Raw genomic sequence first — 26,116 nt, 5'->3', positions numbered from 1 at the left:
AGAACACACTGGAGTTCTGGCACTGTGCTACAGTGTGTATCTACATAATTCTGCAAATAAGGTAGCCTACAGTAACCAAATACTGTCACCTACAGTCCTAACATATATTATCAGGGTAAGATGTTGTCTTAATATTGTATTGACAAAAGAACACAGAGTGTCTATACATTATTATAAATGTAAAATAAATTAAATTCTTATTTAAATCTTGAGGGTACATTCTAAATAAACAAATATTTGAACACCTGATCTTGTTACTACTTCTCCATTCGTGTGAGTAGCAACTCCAGCATCTGTTCCAGATGAGCCATCTGAGGAAGAACACGGATAAAACAGTCCTTAGTTTGGAACAATACGATGTCCTGAGTTCATGTCTCTAATGGAGCATATGAAGACCAAGAATTTCAGCACAAATCGTGATACATGCTATTGCTATCAAAACAAATCATGCACAAAAACATGCATGCTAGTCTTTGGGAAATTTGTAGTAAATTTAAGATTTGTGCTGAAATCCTTAGTCTTCATATGCTCCAATAGACAATCAACAAAATCTTTAATAATTGTTTCTACTCTTTCTACTAAGTCAAATAGAAACGGCAGGCTTTCTATTCCTGAAAAATTGCAATGCGAAAATGGAAGCAATCATTCTCACGATAATCAAAATCAAAATCTATTTAAAAAAAGTCTGCCCAACGATGAAGACACTGGTGGACAGGTTTCCGAACTGCCCTCCTATGAGACACAGACCGATAATAAACAAATGGTATTTTACCATGAACATTAGTGAGGACCAATTATATGAAGATAACCACTTTTTTACCTAAGTGTTCCTTTAAAACATCCAAATCAACATTTTAAAAGGATTGTTTAAGTCAATGACTGTCAATCAAGTACCCATTCTAGGCTCTGACAAACTGGTTGTTTCAGAAAGGTTTCACCATTACGTGATATGTTCTGATACAGAGCACATTTTCACTGAACAATTCATTTGTATGATAAATTATGTGATTTTGGAACAATAAATATATTCCATCAGAACATTTACAACTAAACAATTTCTCAATGTTTATTTTCTATATTCGTACACAGACTCACGGACGGGGTGAAAACTAAAGTTCAAATTGTGGCGGGAGGTGTATGTGGTGGGAACGCAGTTATATATGACCTGGCCCTGGACATGCCCGATGTCAGTGCATACCTGTGTTGTTAGGCAACGGTTAATGTCAACACAAATCACAGTTGATAGAGAGAAAGGGCAGGAGAAGGTCGATGAGGGATAATGTTCGATCAGAGAGGGAGGAGAGAGTCCATTTCACCCATGCAATAACTTGGCCAATGCTTTGTATGGAAACTTGAACGTTGTATACGTTGGCTAGACATTCCAACTGTCCTATGGTCATTATTGTTGATTAGGTGATATAATGGTGATGTAAAACAAACGGTGCCCACACAAACATTAAACGCCATTAACAATAAAGAGACAATATGACGTAATGAGTTAGATTATGGCGTCTTTAGTTCAATGTTTGTTTTGTAAACACCATTGACAAACATTAAAAATCACCTGTAGCTTCCTGTTTGGGGAGGGTGTCTGACTCATGGTGTGTCGGTTGGTACAGTATGTCTAACACATGCACCCGCAAGCCGATAACCTGCTTTGTCCCGCTTTACCTCCTTGTATGATATAACATTTCTTTAATGCACTGGTTTGGATCTGTACTTTCTACTTTGTACTGGCTTCAAATTCAGGTATCAGGAAGGAAAACTGTATTGGAACATCTCTGAAAAGTAATGCATTGCAAGAGCAGTGAGCAGGATCAATTCATGAACAGAAAGCAGCTCTGACCTTTGTCTTCATCTCCACACAGCAGCAGACTTCTTGTTGCATCTCAACACCTACAGGGCCAGGCCACAAATCAAGTAACAGGCTTTTTAGCATGTGTAATTCAACATTGTGTAAGTCAACACATCAATAAGTCAACACTTCAAGCATGTGTAATTCAACATTGTGTAAGTAAACACTTCAAGAGTTTTATTGTTACATATCATATCCAGACAGGTACACAAGAGTACAATTACTGGGTTTCGGCTCCTCGACTGTGCATCAACAAGAAAAATAGCAAAACAAAACAACAGTTATCTATCTAATGAAATCTAAGTATAATGCACACGCACGCTTGGTTAAATAATGTGTGTGTAGGTTCTGTATTAATAAATGTGTATGCATGTGGTAGTTTGTTAGTTTTTCAAGACCATTATGCCCATCTCATGTCAAAAGTTCACCAAGTATAAGCAGAGTTTAAATGCACTCAACACTTCTTTTAGAGAAGACATACCGTTACTCTGTGTATGAGGACTGTGTGGAACCATTATTTGGTCAGCCACCTTCTGTGCAGCATTATCTGAAAATAAATCACAAATTGATTGAAGTTGTAACTGAATTCTGATTGACTGCACTGAATTTGATAGATTTGAAGATTGATGAGTAAGTTTTGACTTGACCAACCATTGACCACAGCAGCATCTGGCATTGTCCCGGTGGCATCTGTGTTGCCGGTTGGTTGTTCCAGCTTTACGGGTGTGGCTGAAGGCATCTGGCTTGCCCCAGATGCACTGGCATCGGTGTGTTGGGGTTCGAGGGCTTGGTCAGTTCTGGGAGTTGTTGTCTGTAGCTGTAATCTGTTCAGTGTAAATGTGTTGAGCGGTCCCCCACCTCTGTGGGCAGGCAGGGTTACAGACAGAAGGTGTATCAAGTTGTCACTGTACTCGACGGCGGCACTGACATCTTCAGAGAGCAGGGTTTTAAACAGTGCCAACTCCTCTGCCGGGAGGGGAACAAGCTCCTTACCTGCATGGTTGAGGATGACGCGTAAGTTATACAAGCATAAATTGAGCTTAACAGGTTCCGTTCATATGACGTGTCCACGTCATAGGGAATCCAATTGACGGATGCATAGGACACGTCCTAGCGCATACTCAATGATATCAGGCGAGAGAATAATATTCTGAATTGTTTCTTTTTATTTTTGAGTGAGCCTCTAAGCCTTAGAGGCTCACTCAAAAATAAAAAGAAACAATTCAGAATCTAAGGCCACCGTACGCTTCGCTCATATTAGCTTCACGTTCACTAGCCTGTTAGCGCGGGAGAAAGAATGCCTTGTATCTGCTCATCTAGGGCGCTCTCCGTGGTTTTGATCTGATGGCCATACTACACGCTTAATTTCCGCTCTGCTCCAACGCTTTGGAGCTTTTAGCGATATAATAGAATCGAGAGCAAGGTAAGCTAGCAAAATATTTCTCCGTTATTTTTCTGGATTGTTTCCGGGGAGGGGGAAGCGGGCGGCCATGTCTTTACGGCACCCCAGAGCTCTTATTTTCAAGGAATCCCGGGAATGATTGTGTTAAGGCCTACATTATATCCATTTTCCATTCTTTAAATATGGTACAGTAAGTATTGTTTTTAAAATTGATGATGGGCTATATTATTAATTAGATTAATCATGTTACTTTTCGCCATTTTATGGTTAAAGTATAGAATCTCATATTAAAGTAATTGAAAAATAATCGATAGATTGATGGTTACACATTTACACTTAAAAAAAATAATATACATATATATATATATATATATAGCAGCACCCTCATAGCTGCCAGTTAGTGCACATCGAGTGACGTAGAAGGGGACCGTCAGAAGGTGTGAGGGTATAGGCAGGATGCTGGTGTAGGGAAGGGTCTCTGTGTTGCCGTGGTCAGCATACAGGACGGTGACCTCACTCTCTCCTGCCTCCAGGACCACCGCCCTGTACCAGTTCTTATCACCTGAGATGGAAAAAAAGGGAAGGCAGAGTTAAAATTCCAGTCCTTAAATTAATACCCTCACCAGATCCTACCCCATTCTTAACCACACCAAACCCATGCCTCAACGTAACCATACAATCACAGTGCCCAATCTAAACTACAATGAATTCAACCCATCTGGGCTGGCTGGGAGAAAGAAAGTGTAAGTAAGGGTGGAACTGGACATCAAACCATGGGAGTACTTTAAGGTCTTACTGAAGACACTTTGATAGCATACAGCATGGGTCTTCAACAGGGGATCAGGTGACCCTAGGGGGTCCTCAAAGTTACTACAGGGGGCACACCAAATATTTGTGTGATAGGAACCTTTAATTATCGATAGGGTTCAGTGCTTTGACATGAATGGGGGCGAGAGACGGGGGGGGGGGGGGGGGGGGGGAAGACATGCAGCAAAGGCCGACGGGCTCGGGACTTGAACCCGTGCCTGGACCGCTCAGTTGCGGCTGATAGGAACCTTTTTTTAATTGAACCGTAGCATCACTATTCTGGAGGGGGGGGGGGGGGGCATTCACGGAAAATAGCCGATTTACAAGCTCACAACATATTGCGCTGTGACACGTTGTGAGCTTGTAGAAAGGTTATTGCAGGTGGACTGTCACTCTTCTATTCACAGAAGAGTGATTGCATTGATAATTTATAGGATAGAAGACTGATTACATTAGTAATTTATAGGATAGAAGGCATTATACCAGCATTACATAGATGCCACTCCTAAAGCCTTTCCTTTCAAAATGTCTCAGAACGCAAGAGGAATATAGGTTGGTAGAGGTTGGTAGAGAACACACAGCTCCCTCCATTACAGAAACATACACTACTATGCAATACTTGTGGAGTAACAGATGGACTGCGATAACAAATACACAAATAAGCTATTCAGTGTAAATATTTAACAAATTACTTACAAACTGCCTTCTACGCTTTTAGCAAATTCCAATTACCTGGACAGAGTGTACAGTACATTCATGTGCATGAATAACGTTAGATGTTAGATGTTTGCCGTATTGCAGGCCCTAGAAAATAAAATGTTCCCAACTCATTGACATTAACAACCCTACATGGGTGTGGTGGAATAGTAGTCGTTTCCTACCAGAGGACCGTGCACAGCAAGCTGCCCCAACAGCTGGAGTTTGACTCAGACAGAAGTCCTGGTTGGTGCTCCCGTACACTTCCAGATCCATCATCATTTTTTGGAGTTCCTCCACCCCCACTGAACACAACAAAGACATTTTACTACAGGAAAATAAACTATAAACACAACCAAAATATATAAAACAATATGTTACCACAACGAGAATAGGGAGGAAAACAAATACAGTGAACAATGTTAAAGCACTAATTTGATTCAACTAATAATGTTCTGTTGTCTGAACTTACATCTTCATGTAAGTTATTTTCTATCCAGTTACATAATCTGACAAACTATTTACAACCAAATAACGACAATTGTATTTGGCAGTGTGGCTCTCCTTCTGTGATGCTCTACAACAATCTGGGCTAACCTAATTCTTGGTTGATATGGTGTTTTCTTTTTAAGAAATAGGGCCCTCCCATGCTTGCAAATAGGCAATATCTGTAGTAGGATAAGATGGATGAGTGAGTGAACGTGTTACAACCTGAGTCAGGGTCACAACAAAATCACAGTGAGTCCGAGTGAAAGGTGATAGGGTAGAGGCGAGGGTGTGTTCTCACTCTTGGTGGTGTGAAGGTAGAATAAAGAGGGACTGATGATGGCAGCCACTCTGGGCTGGAAGGTCTCGTTCTGAGGCAGCTCTCCTGCCCTCCAGTCTACTGGAAAACAACCTGCTGGCACATCTACACAACAACAACACAGTGCACCAGTTATATTTGTACTACATACGTCAGTCAATGACATACACAGAAGTTCGCTCACACACACGTTTTGGGAAGGCTACATACTGTTTGTGATGCTGAAATCCTATACGAATAAGGTTTGATTAGATTAGTGGGCAACCTGGTGGTAACATTACTGCAAGGGGCGGGGCTGCATCCTTGGTGGTGGGTGGAACAAGGGGCGGGGCTGCATCCTCGGTGATGGGTGGAACAAGGGGCGGGGCTGCATCCTTGGTGATGGGTGGAACAAGGGGCGGGGCTGCATCCTTGGTGATGGGTGGAACAAGGGGCGGGGCTGCATCCTTGGTGATGGGTGGAACAAGGGGCGGGGCTGCATCCTTGGTGATGGGTGGAACAAGGGGCGGGGCTGCATCCTTGGTGATGGGTGGAACAAGGGGCGGGGCTGCATCCTCGGTGATGGGTGGAACAAGGGGCGGGGCTGCATCCTTGGTGATGGGTGGAACAAGGGGCGGGGCTGCATCCTTGGTGATGGGTGGAACAAGGGGCGGGGCTGCATCCTTGGTGATGGGTGGAACAAGGGGCGGGGCTGCATCCTCGGTGATGGGTGGAACAAGGGGCGGGGCTGCATCCTTGGTGATGGGTGGAACAAGGGGCGGGGCTGCATCCTTGGTGATGGGTGGAACAAGGGGCGGGGCTGCATCCTCGGTGATGGGTGGAACAAGGGGCGGGGCTGCATCCTTGGTGGTGGGTGGAACAAGGGGCGGGGCTGCATCCTTGGTGGTGGGTGGAACAAGGTCCTGGCTGGTCTCTCGAGCCTCAGAAACACTGCTGCTACAATTCTCTGTGTCAAAAAACATAATCTGAATCTATAGATGTAGAATTATTACTTCTAAAAGAGTCTTAAAGGCTGCACTGGCTGATATCAAAATCTTTGACTATCTTGATATGATAGTCAAAAGGCTAGAAAAGAATATGCAGCATATAAAGGGAGACACTATCAACCAGTAAGACCGTTAAGGATGTAATTTACAGCTAAACATTGCACTCAAGAATGTTTTTTGGAAACATGTCAAGCGAGAAATGCAGTAAATAAATATGTATTCTATTCTATTCTATTGATCAACACTCTGTTTACCAAGGTTACTGCGTTGCACTGAACATATCTGGCATAAATGAATGAAAGACTATCACTACCGTGAGCAATGAATTCCTTTGTTTTGTTGTTAATTTTGTGTCAATTTATTAATGTCTTTATTCATTCTTTGTATTCATACTTTCCCTCTACCCCACTTGTATGCAAAGTACGAGATATCTCGTACATAAAGCTTTATATCAAAAAGGAAACCGTTTTGCTGAAAATCAACTTCACTGGCCCTGTTGCTAGGCAACGCCTTGCATACCCCCAGCACCAGGATACGTGCGCACGCACCCCATAGGGTCCCATTAAAAGTAGGATCTTCTTTGGCCGTTATCTCTGAAGCTATGAGTGCCGTCCGTGGTGATAATCATTACGCAGGACATTTTAGGTCATAGATTGTTTGATCGTTTTTTTATCGTATATGATCGTATCTTAGTTATAAGGGTAACTGCGGTAAAATCACAATATTACACTTGAGGATGTGCGTTAACTGCCATGAATGGTAATGCACACCCTCTCGTGTAATATTGCTTAACACTAGCATGACTGAAGTCAAATGAGACACAAGTAGCATGTGCTTAAATTCATATTTAGAAAATGTTTCAGATGTCAAATTTCTGAGATGATAGAATGGTGATGGTCATGGAAGGGGAACCTTCTGAAATCTTGATGGGCAAAGATAATCAACTCCAAAATCTAAACTTCCTTCACCCTGAAGGGAGAAAGGTGACCTGCTCCCCATTGACTATCTGAAATTGATTATCACTTGCATATCCCAGTCATTCAAGTGCACCATGTCAGATATTGACTGTATAAAGCCTTGTGTTGGGATTGGACATTGATAGTATGTGTATTCATTGACATGCATACATACACGGCCTCAACACTAGTAGTTCATGCAGCGCACGTGCATGCGTCGGACCCGTGCACATGCACGCACATTAGTGATTTTTTTGCAGTCTTGTGGTTATTTGCCTTTTATTGGCCTATTCGCGGCCGCCTACAATCTCGTGAAGTGTCTTATTGTGACTCAAACCTTGCCGAGTGGCTGCATTTGTGGCCAGCTGCTCCTCCAGCTGCAGGGTAGACGTCACACTCTGTCCTCCGCTCTCAAGCTCCACCTCGTAGACATCCCCAACTTTAGAGGTCACACGCACCTTCAGATCCGACATCCCCATGAGAGTCTGGAACCTTGAAATGGTCTCAATGCTCCACCCAGAGCCCACTGGCAGCATGCCTAGACATGTGCACACACACACACACACACACACACACACACACACACACACACCCACGTTTGCCTGTTTACGGCAGTCCTCTGTAGTAAGCAAGCCATCTGTGTAGAAGAATCAAATGTATTGTCACATCGCTACTAGTTTACAGACGTAAAGAAGTAGGTATGGTTTGTTTTTGCGTAAGCTTGTCTTTTCAGAAAGAGATAAGAAACGACAAAGACAGATTAGGGAGACCACTGTAGAAGGCAAAAAGATACAGTTTAATACTTATGACGATAAAGACATGTCCAGGCATCCCATCAAATAAAAATGCGGGTGCCTGGGACGTCTTAAGATCTTTTATATCGATATAAATCCATTTTTTGACAGCGACCGTTACTAGGCAACGCCTTGCTCAGCGCTCCCGGAGCCGTTTTGCTGCGCACACAGCCATTCACTTCCTTGTTTACAGGCCAACTAACTTCCTTATTTACCGTAAATCCTCCAATAAATTCCTCCTTTCTATTAATTACCGGGCCCCTATTAATCACCGGGAATGGCGTTGAATTAAGTAATACATTCCGGCCTCCTTTTATGAGCCGGGGTTTTTTGTGTTGTTTTTTTCCCCAAGTGCCGTATCTGTTACTTTCGCTGCTCTGGCTGGCTGTGCCTGTCACGTCAGCGTCCACTGTCCAGATGCCGTGGCCGCGGTGCTCGGCTCGCACACAATACAACAACAAAGTTAACTTCGGGAGAGAGCCCCCACAGATCTGCCCTTCATGCAACGAACGTTGGTTCTATAAACGGCATATCGATGAGCGCATGGGGGGTTTTGCAGCCTGGCGCACTGGCGCAGCTCCATGCGCGTTGTGGATCTCTCATTTTATGGAATGAAAGTACCACCGGTATGCTGTTAGCTTGTTGCTAACGGGACCCTGTTAGCACCAAGTCTCTCTCTCTCTCTGACGTTCTCTCTAACATGCGCGCGCGAGAGAGACGCTCTCTCTAACACGTCTTTCTTTCTCTCTCTCTCTCTCTCTCCCTCCCGTTGAAGCACTGCAGTGTTGCACTGTTCTGATTTGATATTACCGGTATATGAAATAGCAGTAGCCTATCATACATTTTATTTTTATGTTATTATTTGCATCTGAACTTGTCAGTAGCCTAACTGTAGGCCTTTACCACAGTACTGTGGTAGTCTATCTCAGTTGAAGTTATATACCGGTATATTTGTGAATGTGACCAGATTTGACTGAAGGACTGCCATTGTATTTTTATTTTTTTCATGTCATATGAAAGCAGGGAATCATATAGCTTCAAATGACAATGACATTGGTTATTCAAGTTAAATTGATGTGTTGATGTTATGGTATTTACCATAGGCAATATGCCAATAATGGAAAAACTGTTAAAATGACCATTGAGTACCTGCAACTGCACTGTTCAATATTTCATGAGGACTTGGTTTCAATAGGCTACATGAGCCCAATACATTTTACTGTGTTCTAACTGACCCAAAATGTGATTTGTTCATTATGATCAGTTTGAAAATTAGAAATAAATTCCTCCTTCTTATAGCTGCCTCCTTTCAATAAAAGCCCGGTATCCGGATCGGTTGAGACAAATAATAACCCGGGTTCCTAAAAGAGGATTTACGGTATTCTGAATCTACGCTGCCTCCACGCAGATTGATCATAACGGCAATGTTCTGTTCTAATTTCTGACTTCATCATGCATCTCGTTTATAATATTATGCTTCTAGAGAGAGAGATCAGTTTTATGATGTAGTAAAGGAAGATTTCAAATGTAATTTTCTTTTCCAGCACGATTTACAAATGTTTGTTAACAATGCAAGGCTAATGTAAACACACATGCACAGAGCATACCTGCGAGGCAGCAGTGAATGGCCTGGATCGGCAGCGTGAGGAGTTGTGGAGTGACGGTTCGGAGGTGACGGATTTCCACCTGGCTGCTGTTCCCATAGTCCACAAAGAGTACCTCTGCCTTTTCCTCAAACATACTCTGGACCATGGCCCGATACCATACACCATCACCTACACACACACACACCCCAATATTAGATACCAACAGTTATTTTAAACTGATTTCAGACTTCAACATTAAGTTGCAACTTAATATATTTGATATTTCCACAATATCTATAGATTTAGAATTGTCTTGGGGTTAGGGTTAGAAGTCTTTATTTGACAAAGATGAGACATATGGGAATCGAACTAGGGACTTCACATCCCACTTTTGGCTGGTGATGTTGGGCAGAGAAACATTAAATACTGATGTGCATGAATATCCTTGGGGGCGGGGTTGTTATGGTAAATTCAAGGGCACACATTTCACTGTTGAAACGTGAGCTTCAATGAAATATCAAATATTTAAAAGATTTACGCAGTTCGACTTAAGACTTCACAGCCGCATGATATAAATAGTTTGTTTGTACATTGGAATTGTAGAAATAAATGCAGCTGTCCGGGTTCAAATCCGACTAGAGGATATTTACTGCATGGCATTCCCCACCATGAGGTTAAAGTGTTGGGTCTCCAACTTGTCTCACCAGAAAACATAGCGCAGCACGGCTCTCCCACTCTGGGCCTGAAGGGAGCGGTATCCGCCTCACAGTGCCGTTTCAAATCTGCCATTAGGTTCTGCATTTTGTGGGGGTCTGACGTACACAAACAGACACTCATTTCAACAGTGTAAAAACACCATTTTGCAATCTAGAAAGTGGCCTTCAGTGTTTTGTTTGTATTGTGTATGCTAAATGCCAGAGGCACATTTCTACATTTACATAATAATCTGAAAATAATATATATATATGTTAATATAATAACCATTATATATGCAGAGCTCACTCCGTGTCAGCTGTGCACTCATACTCCGAGTCAAAGTAGACAAAGGTTACCTTCAGGGTTGTGCAGGTAGCAGTAAAAGTCTCCTGGGTTCTCCACCAGGTTGGCCACCACTGCCACCATCTGGCCATCACTGGGAAACTCTGAGTAACACCAAATCGAGGGTGGGACCTCTGGGCTGGCTGCACAGGATACAAAATGTGTATCTGCCCAGGTTTCTTCAACGAGTGAATCTCCATCTACACAGCATAGAATTGGTGAAAGAAGGCAAAATTGAAGTCAATGTAGGAGAATCAGTTCAGAAGAATGCACCAAGACTTGGGAGAGGTGGCCAAGGCATATTCTATAGTTGCGGTTGCACACGACAATGCAGCAGTACTGCAGTTAAGAGAGAGCATAAAAGCATAAGTTGATTGGTAAGATGGAACTGCTTTATACCTACTGTAACCTAATGTATTTCTCTACTGTGTTTCAATGTAACCTGCAATATTCAGTAAAGACAATTATTCTAACACTTATGCTCTGAGTCTGAGACTTTGTGCCTCTGTGTATATCTGTGTTCCTCTGCACCATGAGATCCAATAGCTGCCATTGTGAAACTACACTGTCAGCTAATTTTACACATTTACACACGTACACGATTGACATAAAAGTCAACCTCACACATACAGTATGATTGACATTATAGCCAACCTCCTTAACATATTCAATTTAATACAAAACATTGCTCCAGAAGTTTTACTGTGGGTCTGGCTGTCAGCATCCAGTTGCTGAGGACAGGCATGGCCGAGGGTCAGCAACAGCTCAGCTATGTCCGCTTGAGGGTCGCCGAACTCGTCCATCATGGACACCAGGGCGGTGCCATCACGCTTCCCCAGGATCTTCACGCGCAGCTGGCGGTTGCATACAACCTGCCGCAGGAGCGTGATGCAGTCCTCAGACCAGCACTCGTCCACTGGACCCACTCCTGGACATGAGGACAGGAAGATGACTGTGTGCATGTGACGCCGCATGAGACTAAATGTATGCTTTTCTTTAACGACCACACACACACACACACACACACACACACACACACACACACACACACACACACACTTTTTTTTGTGTGTGGCATTTCTAAGCTTTGTTTCAGAGATACGAGTGTGTAGGGAGAAAGGAAAGCTAGACAAGACAGGTAGTCTGAGAATGCGCCTTCTGCCCCTCACAACAAAAATGTGTTTTACATAGATGACAGGTCTTAAGAATGGCCTTGGGAGACAAATCAGAGAAACTAACTGTGGAAACCATGAGAAGCAAACATTCAAATGCGTTCCATGTCATATATTAAATGTGTCATATCATTTAGGCTGACAGTTTCCCCTGAGGATAAACTTTGTACATGGACAACTGAGCCCTGTCATTGCTTCCAGGGCACACAGAGTAAAGCTTACCTGCCAGGGCACAGGGGATGGCCTGCAGGGGCAAAGCCAAAAGAGCTCGGCTGATAGGCCGCAGGTGACTCAGCTCCACCTCCTCAGATGGACCAAAGTCAATGTATCCAACACACACATGCTCTTCAGATGAATATGCCAGCACCTTTGCCCTGTACCACTGCTTGTCCTCTGTGGGCGAAGAACTTTTAATTAGTTTGAGTATTTAATTTTTTTAAATCCACTCCATCCTACTCCACTCCATTTCAAAAAGGCAAATATACAATTATTTTGCACCAAAATGAAAAATCTTAGTCAAAGCGAAAACACACCGAAATACAGAACACGTACCACTAGTTTTAACGAAATACAGAACATACGTACTGCCAATTTCTTTAATTTGTTTTCAATCATTTTTCATGCCATTTTTCTTTGTAGTACTGCTGTCATGGGCGTTTACTAAACGTGCCAATTTTGTGTACCATTGCCATGTCAAGGGATCATAACTGATCTACAAGCCAACTACAAACCCTTGTACAATAGATCTTCCATTTTCACAAAATCTTTGTCCATTTTCGTTGAATTATGACATACTCAGAATAGGGACACTAGGGTTCATACGGTCAAGTAATCACATACTGCAGATTAACACTTAAGAATGCTAAACCAGAGTTTCCCGAGATAATTTATAGTGTCTTTCCCTGCTAAACACAACGTCCGAGTTTTGTATTATTGAGCTTTTGATAACTTATGAGTCATCATACGTTTTCCGCAGGAAACGTCACAGATTTTAATCACGTGTCCAGAAAGAACAACTCTCCCGTGGCTGTGGTCAGTGGTTCCCACAATGCAATCCTATGGGACGACGCAGTGCGATACGTCGCCTCTGTTTTTCTAACTTTCTTTCACGGATCGATCATGGATTATCTTCCGACACTAGGACAGTCGTGTGCTCTATTTTAAAGGCAACCGTGGGTGGAATGGAACGACGTACAACATTGGGTGATTCTACTTCTTGTCAGTCTGATGGCTACCAATAAAAGCCATCAAACTGTAAACCTACCTGAGAAGTAGGAGCAACACATGGTGCCAGGGGCTGGTCTGAAGTTGTGGTTCGCTGGAATCTGACTGCAGTGTTCCCTCAACATACACTGGTGCTCGTGGATTGCAGCTACAAAACACAACTTTTCATTTAGTCCATTTAACCTTTTACTTATTTAATACAGAAATGCTGCCTCCATCTTACATTATATGCCATTTGTGTGCTTACCAGCGTTTTCAAACTTCTGACAAATCATATTGTGCGGTGACTGGAGGTTAGTGATCATAGCGGAGAAGGTGTCTCCCACACATAGGGTGAGGGGCTTAGGGGGCCTGGCCCCCAAATTATCATCCTTCCCAATGGACAGGCGCTTGAAGTTATCTAGTGAGGCGCTCACCAACGAGTCTGAGAACAAACAGGGAAAGTGTTCCTAATAGGTCTCAAAGCTCAACTTCAATGTTTGTGAATGTACAATACAGTGGATATTTAATTTTACAGTTCCAAACACTTCGGTCTGTACAATTCTAATAATATAGTATGTTAATATAGTATGTTGAGTAACCCCCCCCACACACACACACACACACACACATACACATACACACAACGAAGTCTACTCACTTATGTCTGGTTCAGTTTTTTTGGTCACCTTAGCTGGTGCTGCATACCCCTGGTCTATCAGGAATGTGCTCAGACGTTTGCCTACAAGGAGGAAGGGAAGGAAACATTTTAATATGAGCAGAGTAGAAAAGTTGTAATGTGTGCTCATGTAAATGTGGAAGAACTTATTACACATCATAAATACAATACTTTTGACAAAAAAGAAATATTGGTGATACATTGCAATGTAAATAAATATCAAAACAGAGTAGTGGTACCTTTATCTAATGAAACATTCAACTACACTGTATTCAATGTAACTGTATAGAAAGAAGGCGTGTGGTCGCCAATTGGCTATGTAAGATTAAGTAATAAATAAACATAGCACAAAAAGTTTCAGATTTGTGTTGGGTCTTCTCCGTTGCTTGCAACAATGCTGCCATACTGGCACTTATCAGTGCGAGGTTGTCTGATAAGAGGTCTATTCAGTATTTTAGCCCTCCGGGTCCTACTTTTGTGTCCCCATAGAGTTATACTGTGACGCTCCATCGGACTAAATCTGAGACGAAAACAACCACGGAAAGTCTAATTTTACCGCTTTCCTCGTAACAACAAAGCTGCTGCTCTCCCAAATCTGGCTGTGACAGGCCATCTGCCCCACACGGAATACTATCGCCATTTTATTTCATTGTGTCAACTAAATCCTCAATAATTGCCAACAAGATTCAACATACTCAAGCCTGCACACATTCTAAATATGCCCCCGAAATATTGTACTGAGCAAATGGACTGTTACCACCTTCAATAATAATAATGATAATAATAGTCTTTGTCTCCACATCATATATTTTTTTGTCATGGACACTTGTACAAAACATTAATAATTCTACTCGAGTTGGAAGCATTAAGACCCATTTTAACCCTCAATGGCTTCCTTCCTGAAAAATAACGTCATTGTAAAAAGATTCACTTGTTTAGTCTATTTACAATGAGCGGACGGGAGCTGGTGCCACTTGGACCCGGACGTAAGGGGAAATAAACAGGCTATCCAAAAGCATAAAACGTATCACCAATAAAACGTATCCCAACTTTTTGTGCAAGGTTTATTTCCTGTAAAGAACTACGCTTGGTAAATCTCAGTAAGTGATACATTTCTCATATTTATATATGTCCCTGGAACAAGACATTTTAAATGCTGGGCTTTGAAACACTCAATCATATTGCACCATATTTGTTAGTATGTACTACTTTTTTGTTGACTGCAGACTAGCATTTTTTATATATTCTTTTTATTTAACAAAAACAACGACTGTTCTTCGTTATGTTTTTTTCCCCCTATTCTTTTGGTCCAAGACCAAGGACCACAATGGAAGGGACGTTTTTATGTCTGTAAGAAGTTTTTCTTATATGACTTGTGAGGTGGTTTGACAAAGTTGTAAGTGAACAGAGCTGACCAAAGGCTGACAGTTTGATGTCCACAGTGAAGACATGTCCATTCTCTGATGCGTCTATCATGCAGACTGGGAAATACTTTTCACTCAGCAGCTGCTTCACAGCCATACAACACTCTCTGGTCCAGCTGCCAGCCAGTGGTACCACACCAGACAGACGGCACTGCAGAACCTGAACCAAACCCATCAAAGTTAGTTATTATACTTAAATCACTGTTTAATGTTTATATGCTGTAGACCAGTTATTCTCAAACTGTTTAGTTTGAGACCCAAAACAGAATACATATACACTCACACTCCATGGGGTATTTGGTCACCACTCTTAAACCAATGCAAATCTAACCTAACATACATCAATGCTTTTTTTTGTGAATAAAACATTTATAAGACAGTTTAAAAGATTAAAAATAAATACAATCATTGATACTTCATGTACTCACACATGGAGGCATGACCTGCAGACTGACAGGCAGGGGTTTGATCAGGAACAGTCGATCAGCAACAGTTTCCTCATTCCCAATGTCAATATAGAGGACAGTGGCTGGCTTCTGGTTTGCTGACACCGATTGCACAAGACCTCTGAACCAATTCTGCACACGCACGCACACACAGTTATGTATATTAATAAACCAGTTGCACTGCATAGATTGGCTATTTTCCAAATAGCCGATGTAAGTAACCCAGCAAGCATGGTCAGGACCTGGACGAATTAGTGACGTCTTGATTGTGGCCAGATCAAGTCAAACCAAGACTAGTCATATCTGGACCAGAATATCACCTGATTTTAACCAACATACCGTACATTCTGCCCACTAAGACGGATGTCCCTGGATGAATCACAGAGAGTCCGATCGAGGCCAGATCCACTTAAGTCATATCATAACTACAGGTAGTCAGATCTGGCCCAGAATAAGCTATATTATTTTAACATGGTGAAGACGTCCTGCAAATGACGTAAAGATCATCCCCATATGGGCTGTGATCTGGCCTAGTCCTGAATGTCACCGGAGGACGTCATCATAACGTCATCATGACGGTCATTTGGCTTGCTGGGAAGTAAGCCTTGCCGAGCAATGAAGACCGTAGGGCAGGAGCCTATCTCCTGTTTCTGTAGCGTGAGGCAGCTTGATACACAAGTACCGGTACACCCCCTGGACATGACGCTAGTATGTCGCAGGGACTTACCCCAAATCCAACCCTTGATGCCGAGTGCCAAGCAGGAAGGCATTAGGTCCCATTTTTCAGAGTCTTTGGTATGACCCGGCCGGGGATCGAACCCCGACCTCCCAGTCTCAGGACACTAACCACAAGGCCACTGAGCTGGTAAATAGCCGATGTACATAGGGTTAAAGTAGTTCAAACTGATTTTGATGCTATATTAACCAATTCTGCTGGAATCCGATCAAGGACCACCTGGCTATGTGCATTTTATTATTTGGGTTATCCTTTTAGCGTTTATTTTGTGTACTTTTTTTTTTTGGTCAAAAAGTATTCAATCAAAAATAATTGAGAATATGTGTGCAAATTAGCTCAATAATTGTTAATATATTCAAATACAATAATTATAATCAAATATCTGATATTAGATACCAACATATGAATATAATTTCTAAGCTCAGTTGACACAGCCAAAAAACACAACTGAGGGACTCGAGGAGGGAGAGAATGTAAAGTAATGCTGGCATCTCACCCCATCCAGAGCCAACTTGACAGCGCACACCTCTCCTTGGTTGGGGGTGTATGAGGTAGAAGGTGGGCCATCGCTGAAAGCCTTCGTCAGCTCTGTAGTGATGCTCTTCAGGTTCTCTGTAACCTGCGGGTCATGAGACTGCACGAAAAACCTGCTGGGGCTGCGGAACTCTGCCACCAAGCCCTACACGCACATGTGCAATGAAGATAAATACACTAGCTGCTTTTTCATGGTCATCTGAGTACAGTACAGTATGCAACTATGCACCACAACACTTCACAACAAAACTGTGTTTAACAGACCTTAATTTCTGTTCCTTTGGTGATGCTGTTGGGTTTCAGGTCCTTTAGATAAGTTTTCTGATGGGACATGGTTGGGTGGGCGGTGGAATCATCACTCACGTTCAGCTAAACCGACAACCAGACAAGACAAACAAGAGACCATAGTGCCATCCAAGGTTGTCAAAATTTCTCCAATATATCAATCCTGAATATCTGAATCAGTTTCAATATATCCCATCATAAATCAATCTGCAGTACTCCATACAGGGACTTTTTTGGGGTACATTATGTCAAGCAAGTTTCAAGTTTTTGGAAGTTGCTGTTCATAGAAGGGTTAAGCAAAAATATCAAACAAACCATACGATTAGTAGTCAATGGGCTAAACATACATTACTTGACTAATGGTACCATATAATCCTTTGAGTGTTGTCTCTTGTGGAAATGCTCACAATGCTGGACTGTTCTTGTGCTTTAACAATGCGTTAGTTTTTTCTGGTTTACCTTTGGCTGCAGTGTTGTGACCGTCTTCCCCATCACTGCCGAACCATGGCTCTCAGTTGGATATTTTCTGTAGATGGTCCAAATGTGTGGTTAAACAATTAACAGCATATGGCACATGTGAAGAACATTTCTCAATTATCACCTCACCCAGATTATGTCAGACTAGTTTACAAATATTTGTGTTTAAATCGCCTATCAGCACTTTTTACACCAAACCCTCATGCAGAGGACAGTGCTAGATTTCTTCTGAATTCGATTACCGACACACATATTTGACGCTGTTAAAATGTTTTGACAACACCAGAAATGTTGAAGAGATGACTTACATGACACTTGAAACTGGAGAGCTGGCAGTACATGTGTGTCTATGTGCTGTCCAGTCTTGTGTCTGACAGTGCACAGAGCAGTAGAAAGCATCCCTGCAGCGCACACATCGGAAATTCGCTGTTGGATAACATTGACAGTAGATCACTGTATGCTCTCCCAAAGAGTTGCATGAAGCACAACACATAACACCACACAGACAGACATGTCAACATAAAAAATGTACTGCTAAAATATAAAATACAAATTCAAAGGATTTTTCCCTTTTTTGCTGATGTGATGGGTTTCCACAGATTGCATAATGGCTCTGGGCTAGATCAGAGCCATAGAGTAAGACAGAGTTACGCAAACTCAAACTGCGTTCACTTCATGGGGCCAGTCCCATGGCGGCTCTTCTACATAGACTTCTATTGAATGGGGACAACCGGAAGTTTACGGAATGCATTGGATGGGCTTGTGAAAGTACATCAATGTTCAAGTTAATTTAGTGTCCCAAAGGGCAAATTGGGTTGCAGCATACAGTACAATAAAACCGTACAAATAAACAAACAGTTCACATAGCAGATACCAAAGTACAAAGGTACACATAACCATTAAAGTGCTATGCATAGGTCGTAGAAAGTGCATGTGCATATTCGTGCATAGACATTAAGCACGAGATGACGAGACCAATACAGTAAAATGAACTGAACATAATGTGACCGGGCTCAATATCGCAACTCTATTACATGGCTCTGGTATATAGTCGGCTATGACATCTGGGCTAGTCGGCATATGACATCAACAACTTGCGACAGGAGCAGAACCTATTGAGTGAAAGATTCTCTAGTTATGAAAGAAATACAATATTTAAGGTGTTTTTATTGTAGTTGTAGAGGGCAAGTATAATGTTTTAAGGTATTTGTCTTATTTAGCCAGGCCGGGACGCTTTAAAACAATACTTTCATCTGGACTTCTTTGACCTTTGAAATACAGGCCTATCTGTACTTAAGACTATAGCTACTTACCTTGTTGACTGCAATAGTTGCACCAAGACACAGTAATTTCTGTAAGCTGTAAAGATCAATTATGCATCAAGAATTTTATGTAAGAATGATGTCAAGAAGAGACCACACCAATTGCACGGATTTAACTGAGGTTCCATTATGAACTTGATACATACATGTCCATTGCTCTCTGATTTGGCATCTCCTGCAACAAAGAAAACAGTCCAATTGTGGTTAGATCGTTAACAAGTCGTGAGCTTATTGTATCGGCTATTTTCGGTGTGTGTGCGTGTGTGTCTAAAAGTATAAATATAGGGCACTATATATCGATTGTTGCGAGTCTTACCTGTTCTCAGAAAGTCCGGGCTGACAGGAGGAGTGGTGGGTTTCCGCAGGGGCACATTGGAAACAAATAACGACGCGCTCATGGTACTTTCAAAAAGTCTGTTGATTTGAAAAATAACTGAAATAAATTGCGATTCACCTATAGCCTACAGGTCAACAGGTCATCAAATCCGTGACCAAAATAAATTCTCAGGAGCTCAAAAAGCGTTGTTTCACAGGATATGTGAGGCAGACTTTAATTGCACCCATTTCACTTGTCTTAGCAGGGACAGCTGCAGCTAATTAAATTAATGAGTGTGTTGCATTCCAATGACGCTGAGGTGTGCCAAAAACCACTCAAAATGCCTATAAGAAATAAGACAACCAATTCAACACCTGTTTTTAGCTATTTAAATAAATGTTTGAAATGGAAAAATAAAGAATAAAATTATAGGTCGCAAATAATCTACGGTTCAAAGATAAGTATTAATGAATTATTGACTTTTTAGGCTACTTACCGGAGCAGATATTCTCTCGTGTTTAATAAATAATGCAAACCACTGAAACCAGTGTATGACGCAAACTATAGAGACCCGGATGGCCTACCTGTCCTGTGACGAATTTTAGGCTACTATATCTAAATGTTTTCACTCTAGTCTATACCTAACAGATCCAAAACAATGGAAACTGCACAATTACATGTCATTTTATAATATTAAAATAAATGATTTTTTTGGGGCAACTTTGATTGAAAACTTTATTAACAGTGTCATTTTGCAGATAAGCCCCTTATTGGTGTCCAGTCTCTCTAAACTTTCTATGTAAAAATCCAAATAAATACCCCCCCCCCCCCCAAAAGAAAAATGCTAAAAATGTTATGAAAAAGAAAATCCTGACAAATACCATGGTACAGTATACAGTCAAAACCTTACTATACCCACCAGGTACTAACTAAATCATAATTGTCAGGCAGAAACCTCACATCTCCATATTTGTAACTTTTTATTGTAAATTAATGTAGGCCTACTACCTCATACAAGTGTGAAAAAGCAGTGAAAATAGCAGATCTAAGGTTTCCACCCAACGATGACCATATTATGTTACATTTAGTTTTACAATGAGTCACATTATAGAAACATTTGAATAGAAATGTCACTACACAAAAAAAGATTAGGACAGGTAACCAGTTTATTTCTACACATTTATATTGCAAATAAAAGTATAAGATATAGTAGGCATAGACTGATGACTGAAATGTGCAATTCTAGATTTTTTTATAATGGGATGAATCTAGCATATTGCAATACCCTCCATTGACTCCCCATTCACCCAATTTGCGTTTGCGATCTGCTTGTATTAACAATGTTAAACTCACCAACATTGCAGCTCTAGGCCAAGCTTGAATTATGCTCTTTCAATCTGCCGAGCTTTTGTTTCATAAAAATCCATCGTAGACATGTTATGACTTATGAGCTACTTTCGATGAGCTACTCATCGAAGTCACTGAACGGTCCTGCGTAGGCAGCAGCGCGACCCGTTAATAATAACGAGTGCTTCCAAACTCCAACACCTAGAAAAATAATCACCTGCACAGAATGTCTATGGTGGATTTTTATGAAACAAAAGCGTGGCAGATTGAAAGAGGATAATTCAAGCTTGGGCTAGAGCTGCAATGTTGGTGAGTTTAACGTTGTTTAATACAAGCAGATCGCAAACGCAAATTGGATGAATGGGGAGTCAATGGAGGGTATTGAAACCCGAGATTCATCCAATTATAAAAAAATCTAGAGTTGCAAATTGCGGCTATATGACTGACTTTTGTAGAACTTTTAGTTCAAATTCCTGCACACAAATGACCATGACTGTACATAAAAGTGTGCATTAGGCAGTTTCCAGTGGCAGCAATGTTATAAAACAACCCTTTTCTATACTGTAGTTCCACCTGGGATTCTGCTGCAGGCAGCGGGATAATAGTATACAGGGCAAAATTAAGTGCCAGGACCATAGGACAATGGTATTGCCTAAAATGGACATAACTCTTCATTCAACTATCTGTTGCTGCAACTTCGCTTGGGTGTTCCATGTTCTAGCCAAGCATCACAAGTGCTCAAAAAGCACCAGCCAGAGTGACTGACTCATTCCGAGACCAAGTACCCAATCCTGTATAGTCCAGTTTTGGCAGTCCTGGATTCAATTCCCAAGTCTGCATATTTAAGTCTCAGTCTACCAGACGTTACGCTTGACGCTGGCCCACAGTAAGCGTTTTCCACCCTGTTTGCCACCCTGTGCCTTGCGTACATCGTCCCAGTGAAGACGTGTATTGGGGATCTCGTCCTCGGCCTCCGGGTCGGACCGCGGCCCCTGCCCCGGGCTCGCCACCACTGTGGGCAGGGGCCCCCGCTCCGAGCAGAACTCCACCACATGGAGCTGCTTCTTCTCTGCCAAAGTCTGGTGTGTCTCCTGGTGGAGGAGAAAAGGGCAAGGAAATACAGAGGGGAAGTGAGAGGACGGAGGAGCAATGAAGATGCAGAAAGGAGAGGTGCGAACAAAGTAGACATTAATGACATGAGACCTAGTGTCACTATTCTGGGCAAGTCATTTTATTTAGTTTTGCACATGGTAGTGTATCACAGTACAATATAATTCTTATCAAAGGATAATAATTAATTTCATCCAATACACCCAAGAGCAAAAAGGAGTAGGAAGAAGAAAAACTTTTAATACCTGCCCCTTCAACTTAAAAAATATATACTGTATGTGATGCTTGGCACATACAACCAGTACTTGCATTAAAATGCAAGTACTGTTTGTAAGCGATGTGTGGCGACACATTGTACATTTGTAGATAGGCTATTTTCGCCAAAGAGGTGTAGAGGTGAAAAAAGGAGTAGTTTAAGTTAAATCGATTTTCCGACATATTTCCTGAGCACAAACAAATTGAATGTTTGCGCGCAAAAAAATTACTAAGGAAGACAAAAGGCATTCTTTATCACAGGTTGACAAAACTGACCAACGCTAAGGTTTTGGCCTTCTTTTTTCGTGCAAAACTTCAAATTGTATGCACTGTGACTCACACTGTATGTATCAAGACAGTGAAGCTTGAACTTTTAAACAGACTTAAGAGTCACTGGAAAAACCTTTCTAATCAACCTAAGCTTGTTATTGTTGAATCTCCCATTCCTTATTCTCTTCCCTTATGGATGGGTGATGTGCCCTCACCTGATTGGCTAGTCCAGAGAAGAGGGCTCTGGTAATGTTGAGGTAATTGATCGAACCCTCCACTTTGCAGTACATGTCCTTTATCCCTATCAGCTTACACAGAGTGATGATTGCACGGTGGCAATGGAGGCCATAGCCTGAAGAGAAGAGAGAGTTCAGAATGCATGGTGGAGAATGAGGACACACACACACACACACACACACACACACACACACACACACACACACACACACACACACACACACACACACACACACACACACACACACACACACACACACACACACACACACACACACACACACACCCACCCACCCACCCACCTACCTTGACTTTGTTTTTTCATGCGGAGAATTGATCTTTTGGAGGTGGAGTCCAAGTCATGATAAACTGTTGGACAGAAAACAACAGCAATGCCATAGGGTCAAATTCATCGGTTCACAAAATGCACGCATGGAATATTCTCATCACATCTACATAAAGACCACAGATTTTATACATGGACATACAATGCATTGTGCAGAACAATAGACATGTTACCTTCTACTAATTCTGCCTTACTACTACTACTACTGTTGACCCACGTCAACTTTCAACACTTATCTTATTCGCACTAGCCGATCTCTCTTACGCTTATAAAGTGTTTTTTTGTTGTATACCTTCATCAATAGGACAGATTAACAAAATTATGCATATTATCTTTCGTTTTTGGCCGGTTTCCTATTTCATGAGCGAGTAGAGAGGATCTGAGCATTTGATCAATACGGGTGTTCTCTTTTGTTAATTTAAGTCCATTTTAAGTCCCTTGGCCACAAGGACGTTGAAGTACCAGGGTGGAGAGAGAGGGACGTGGGAGTAGTATGTGTGGACAGTGGGAGGAAATGGATGGAGACTGGAGAGAAATAGGGGAGTGAGAGTTTGGAAATTATAAATGCACACAAAATGAGTAGAGTGCAGTAGGATAGTGAAAAGGAACATCAACTCATACAAACAAATATGTATGATATGTCACAAGAAAAGAACAGAACATTTGCTATGCCTCCCGCTTGGCTTTGGAAGCATATTGTTATTGTTATCAGAGTGAGAGTCAACCAGATGCCCCTTGTTTCCTGGTCTCCCAGCCCGAAAATAATGACTTATTGACTCATTGTCTTCTGCATAAAATAACCATAAACAGTGAAGTGCTTATATAGTCCATGTATATCCAAATCCTTGCTCATTCTAGTTCTCATAATCACACAAACACAACAGCAACTTACTAGTATGGTCATTGTATCGCTCTATGTAGTACAGGTAGTGCATGGCTCGGTTCTTGGCCTGCACAATGAAATCACACAAGTCAGATTACATACAGTAAGACATCCAACAACTTTGACTAGTAGCAGTATAACTCAAACGAATCCAAGGGCATTATCAAACACCTGGTAGAGAAGCTGTTTATCTAAATACAGAGTATACAGAGTAAAGAGTTTGCTTCAGGAGGATTTTGTGTCTTACCTTCCTAAGAGCAGTCGTTCTGTCTGTTGCCTTTCCCAGCGCAAAGCCTGTCCCAGTCAAAATATGAGCAGAAGTTAGTTGAGTGCTAAACTTTTATAATGATGCTGCCTGTCCAATATCACTCTGTCCAGTGTCCACATATTTGTCCACCAAAGGGTGCTGCAAACACGACACAATTATGTCTCTTGCCTTTCTTTGAACACAATTATTGTCCAGTTGTTGTTCATCACATACCATACCATGTACCGGTAATGAGTGTAGTGCGATACAAGATACACTTTTTGCTATCAGTTATGTTGACTGGCATCATTAGTGCCAGTCAACATCCTCTGGTATGGGCGAGCAAAATGGCATTGTGGTGGTGAATTGTGATTGGTGTGGTTTATACCAACACTGACACGAAATCATTGTGGAGCCATTTTTGGAAACATTTTCAATCCAAGTACTGTTTTTCTGTGCTTTTTCATACTTCAAAAGACCTGAGTTGGAGTAGGCTACATATGCATTTCAGAAGAAAGGCTCACCTGCGGCACCGGCGCCATTTCCAACAGCTACCAGGCAGCTAATGGACCGCTTCCTGCCCTCCTTGGCTGTCATGTTGAACACAGTCTTCACCTGAAAAAAAAAAGGAACTAAATATGTGTGTGTGTGTGTGTGTGTATGTATATATATATATATATATATATATATATATATATATATATATAATGCTTCCCTAAAACTTTGTTCTTAGTCCAAGGTCTCTGTTGAGAAACATAAGACATTTCTCTCAAGATGACTTGAAGATTAAAATAAATTCTTCCAAAGATTTTTCCCCAATCAAAGCATACTTTCTCCCTTTCCCGTAAAATTAAACTAATGAGCATAGTCATCTAGTCAAACACCTATAATTAGCTGGCATTTCAGCATTTAAAGAAGCTGCATAAATAGATGTTAATTTTGTTAATTCTGTCACAACTGCATTTCGTCCTTGCCTGTCTGACCAGGCAGCCAGATTTTTTGATTAATGACTCAATTCAAATGTATTAAAGTGTCAAATCACAACAAGTTGTCTCAAGTTGTCACTACATGTAGAGCAGAAAACCTACAATACTGCCGTATAAACACCAGGGGGCAATGTTGATACACCAAAGTTACAAAACTGAGAGAATAGTGAAAGCAGGCAGAGAGCAGACAGCAGGAGCAGAACACAGAGGAGAGGAGATATGGCACACACACACTACATGTTTGTACACACACACACACACACACACACACACACACACACACACACACACACACAGTACATGTTTGTGTGCGCGTGCACACACACAGTACATGTTTGTGTGTGCGTACACACACACACACACACACACACACACACACACACACACACACAGCGTTGTTATAGTCATGCGTGTAACAACACAGATGGAGATGTCTCTCAGCGCCATCACTGTGCACCCGCACACTTCCAAATGTGCCTACTTCAAATGACTCCACAACAACAATTCAATTACGCAACACTTAGAGGAGAATGGGTGGGATTAACGGGTTCATGACAAGTTAAATTGTAGTGTAGTCGGTTAAGTTTTAAATTAAGGGCACTCGTGGCACAGTAAACTAGTAAAGCACCTGCCAACCATGCTCATGTTCTGGGGGAAGGAAGCTGGGCAGCTGGGGGTGATATAACTCTGCATGTACTCCTATGGGCTGAGGTGATGCCTGATTGCAGGTGAACAGCAGGAGTAGGATGTAGGTGTTATACAGGTGCATCTCAAAAAACTACATTTGAATGCACGTTTTGAGATGCACCTATACATACAATGTCCTTTTGGTGGGGGCTCCTCCTTAGTAGACAAAAACCCGACATCTAAGACACTAACAAACAAAGACGTGCTACCATGTGAACGAGATATACAT

At 41.8% G+C, this 26,116-nt stretch overlaps 2 protein-coding genes and 1 long non-coding RNA gene across 3 annotated transcripts in view; all 3 read right to left on the bottom strand.

Moving 5' to 3' along the window:
* Positions 1–101: 101 nt before the first annotated feature.
* On the bottom strand, positions 102–18,294 carry LOC310865769 (tudor domain-containing protein 1-like). The gene is made up of 23 exons (XM_083774977.1): positions 18,190–18,294; positions 17,864–17,930; positions 17,384–17,488; positions 17,082–17,264; positions 15,832–15,981; positions 15,395–15,563; positions 13,962–14,042; positions 13,569–13,745; positions 13,362–13,469; positions 12,320–12,490; positions 11,629–11,853; positions 10,940–11,125; positions 10,592–10,699; positions 9,909–10,076; positions 7,845–8,045; positions 5,831–6,511; positions 5,548–5,670; positions 4,946–5,065; positions 3,640–3,819; positions 2,507–2,848; positions 2,337–2,402; positions 1,847–1,896; positions 102–311 (listed from the first exon to the last, which is right to left on the bottom strand). The coding sequence occupies exons 2-23, from the start codon at positions 17,894–17,896 to the stop codon at positions 258–260; spliced, it is 3,681 nt and encodes a 1,226-aa protein (XP_083631103.1). The 5' UTR covers positions 17,897–17,930; positions 18,190–18,294; the 3' UTR covers positions 102–257.
* Positions 18,295–20,667: 2,373 nt separating this feature from the next.
* The window catches only part of LOC310866288, a 579,577-nt gene continuing 574,128 nt past the window's right edge, over positions 20,668–26,116 (bottom strand). Inside the window, exon 2 of the long non-coding RNA XR_014569910.1 lies at positions 20,668–21,083. This is a non-coding gene — a long non-coding RNA (uncharacterized lncRNA). The remainder of the gene's footprint in view (positions 21,084–26,116) is intronic.
* Positions 20,668–26,116, bottom strand: part of LOC310866287 (small ribosomal subunit protein uS5m-like) — a 32,432-nt gene continuing 26,983 nt past the window's right edge. Inside the window, exons 7-12 of the mRNA XM_083775861.1 lie at positions 24,739–24,829; positions 24,215–24,261; positions 23,977–24,034; positions 23,045–23,107; positions 22,717–22,853; positions 20,668–21,957 (exon numbers count right to left, since the gene is read on the bottom strand). Coding sequence (XP_083631987.1) covers positions 21,721–21,957; positions 22,717–22,853; positions 23,045–23,107; positions 23,977–24,034; positions 24,215–24,261; positions 24,739–24,829 — 633 coding nt within the window. The 3' untranslated portion in view covers positions 20,668–21,720. The remainder of the gene's footprint in view (positions 21,958–22,716; positions 22,854–23,044; positions 23,108–23,976; positions 24,035–24,214; positions 24,262–24,738; positions 24,830–26,116) is intronic.

Source organism: Protomyctophum parallelum, assembly GCF_964188405.1.
Source record: "Protomyctophum parallelum genome assembly, chromosome: 10".
Lineage (NCBI taxonomy): Eukaryota > Metazoa > Chordata > Actinopteri > Myctophiformes > Myctophidae > Protomyctophum > Protomyctophum parallelum.
The sequence above is the reverse complement of the archived record's forward strand: the minus strand, read 5'-3'. Positions and strand labels throughout refer to the sequence as shown.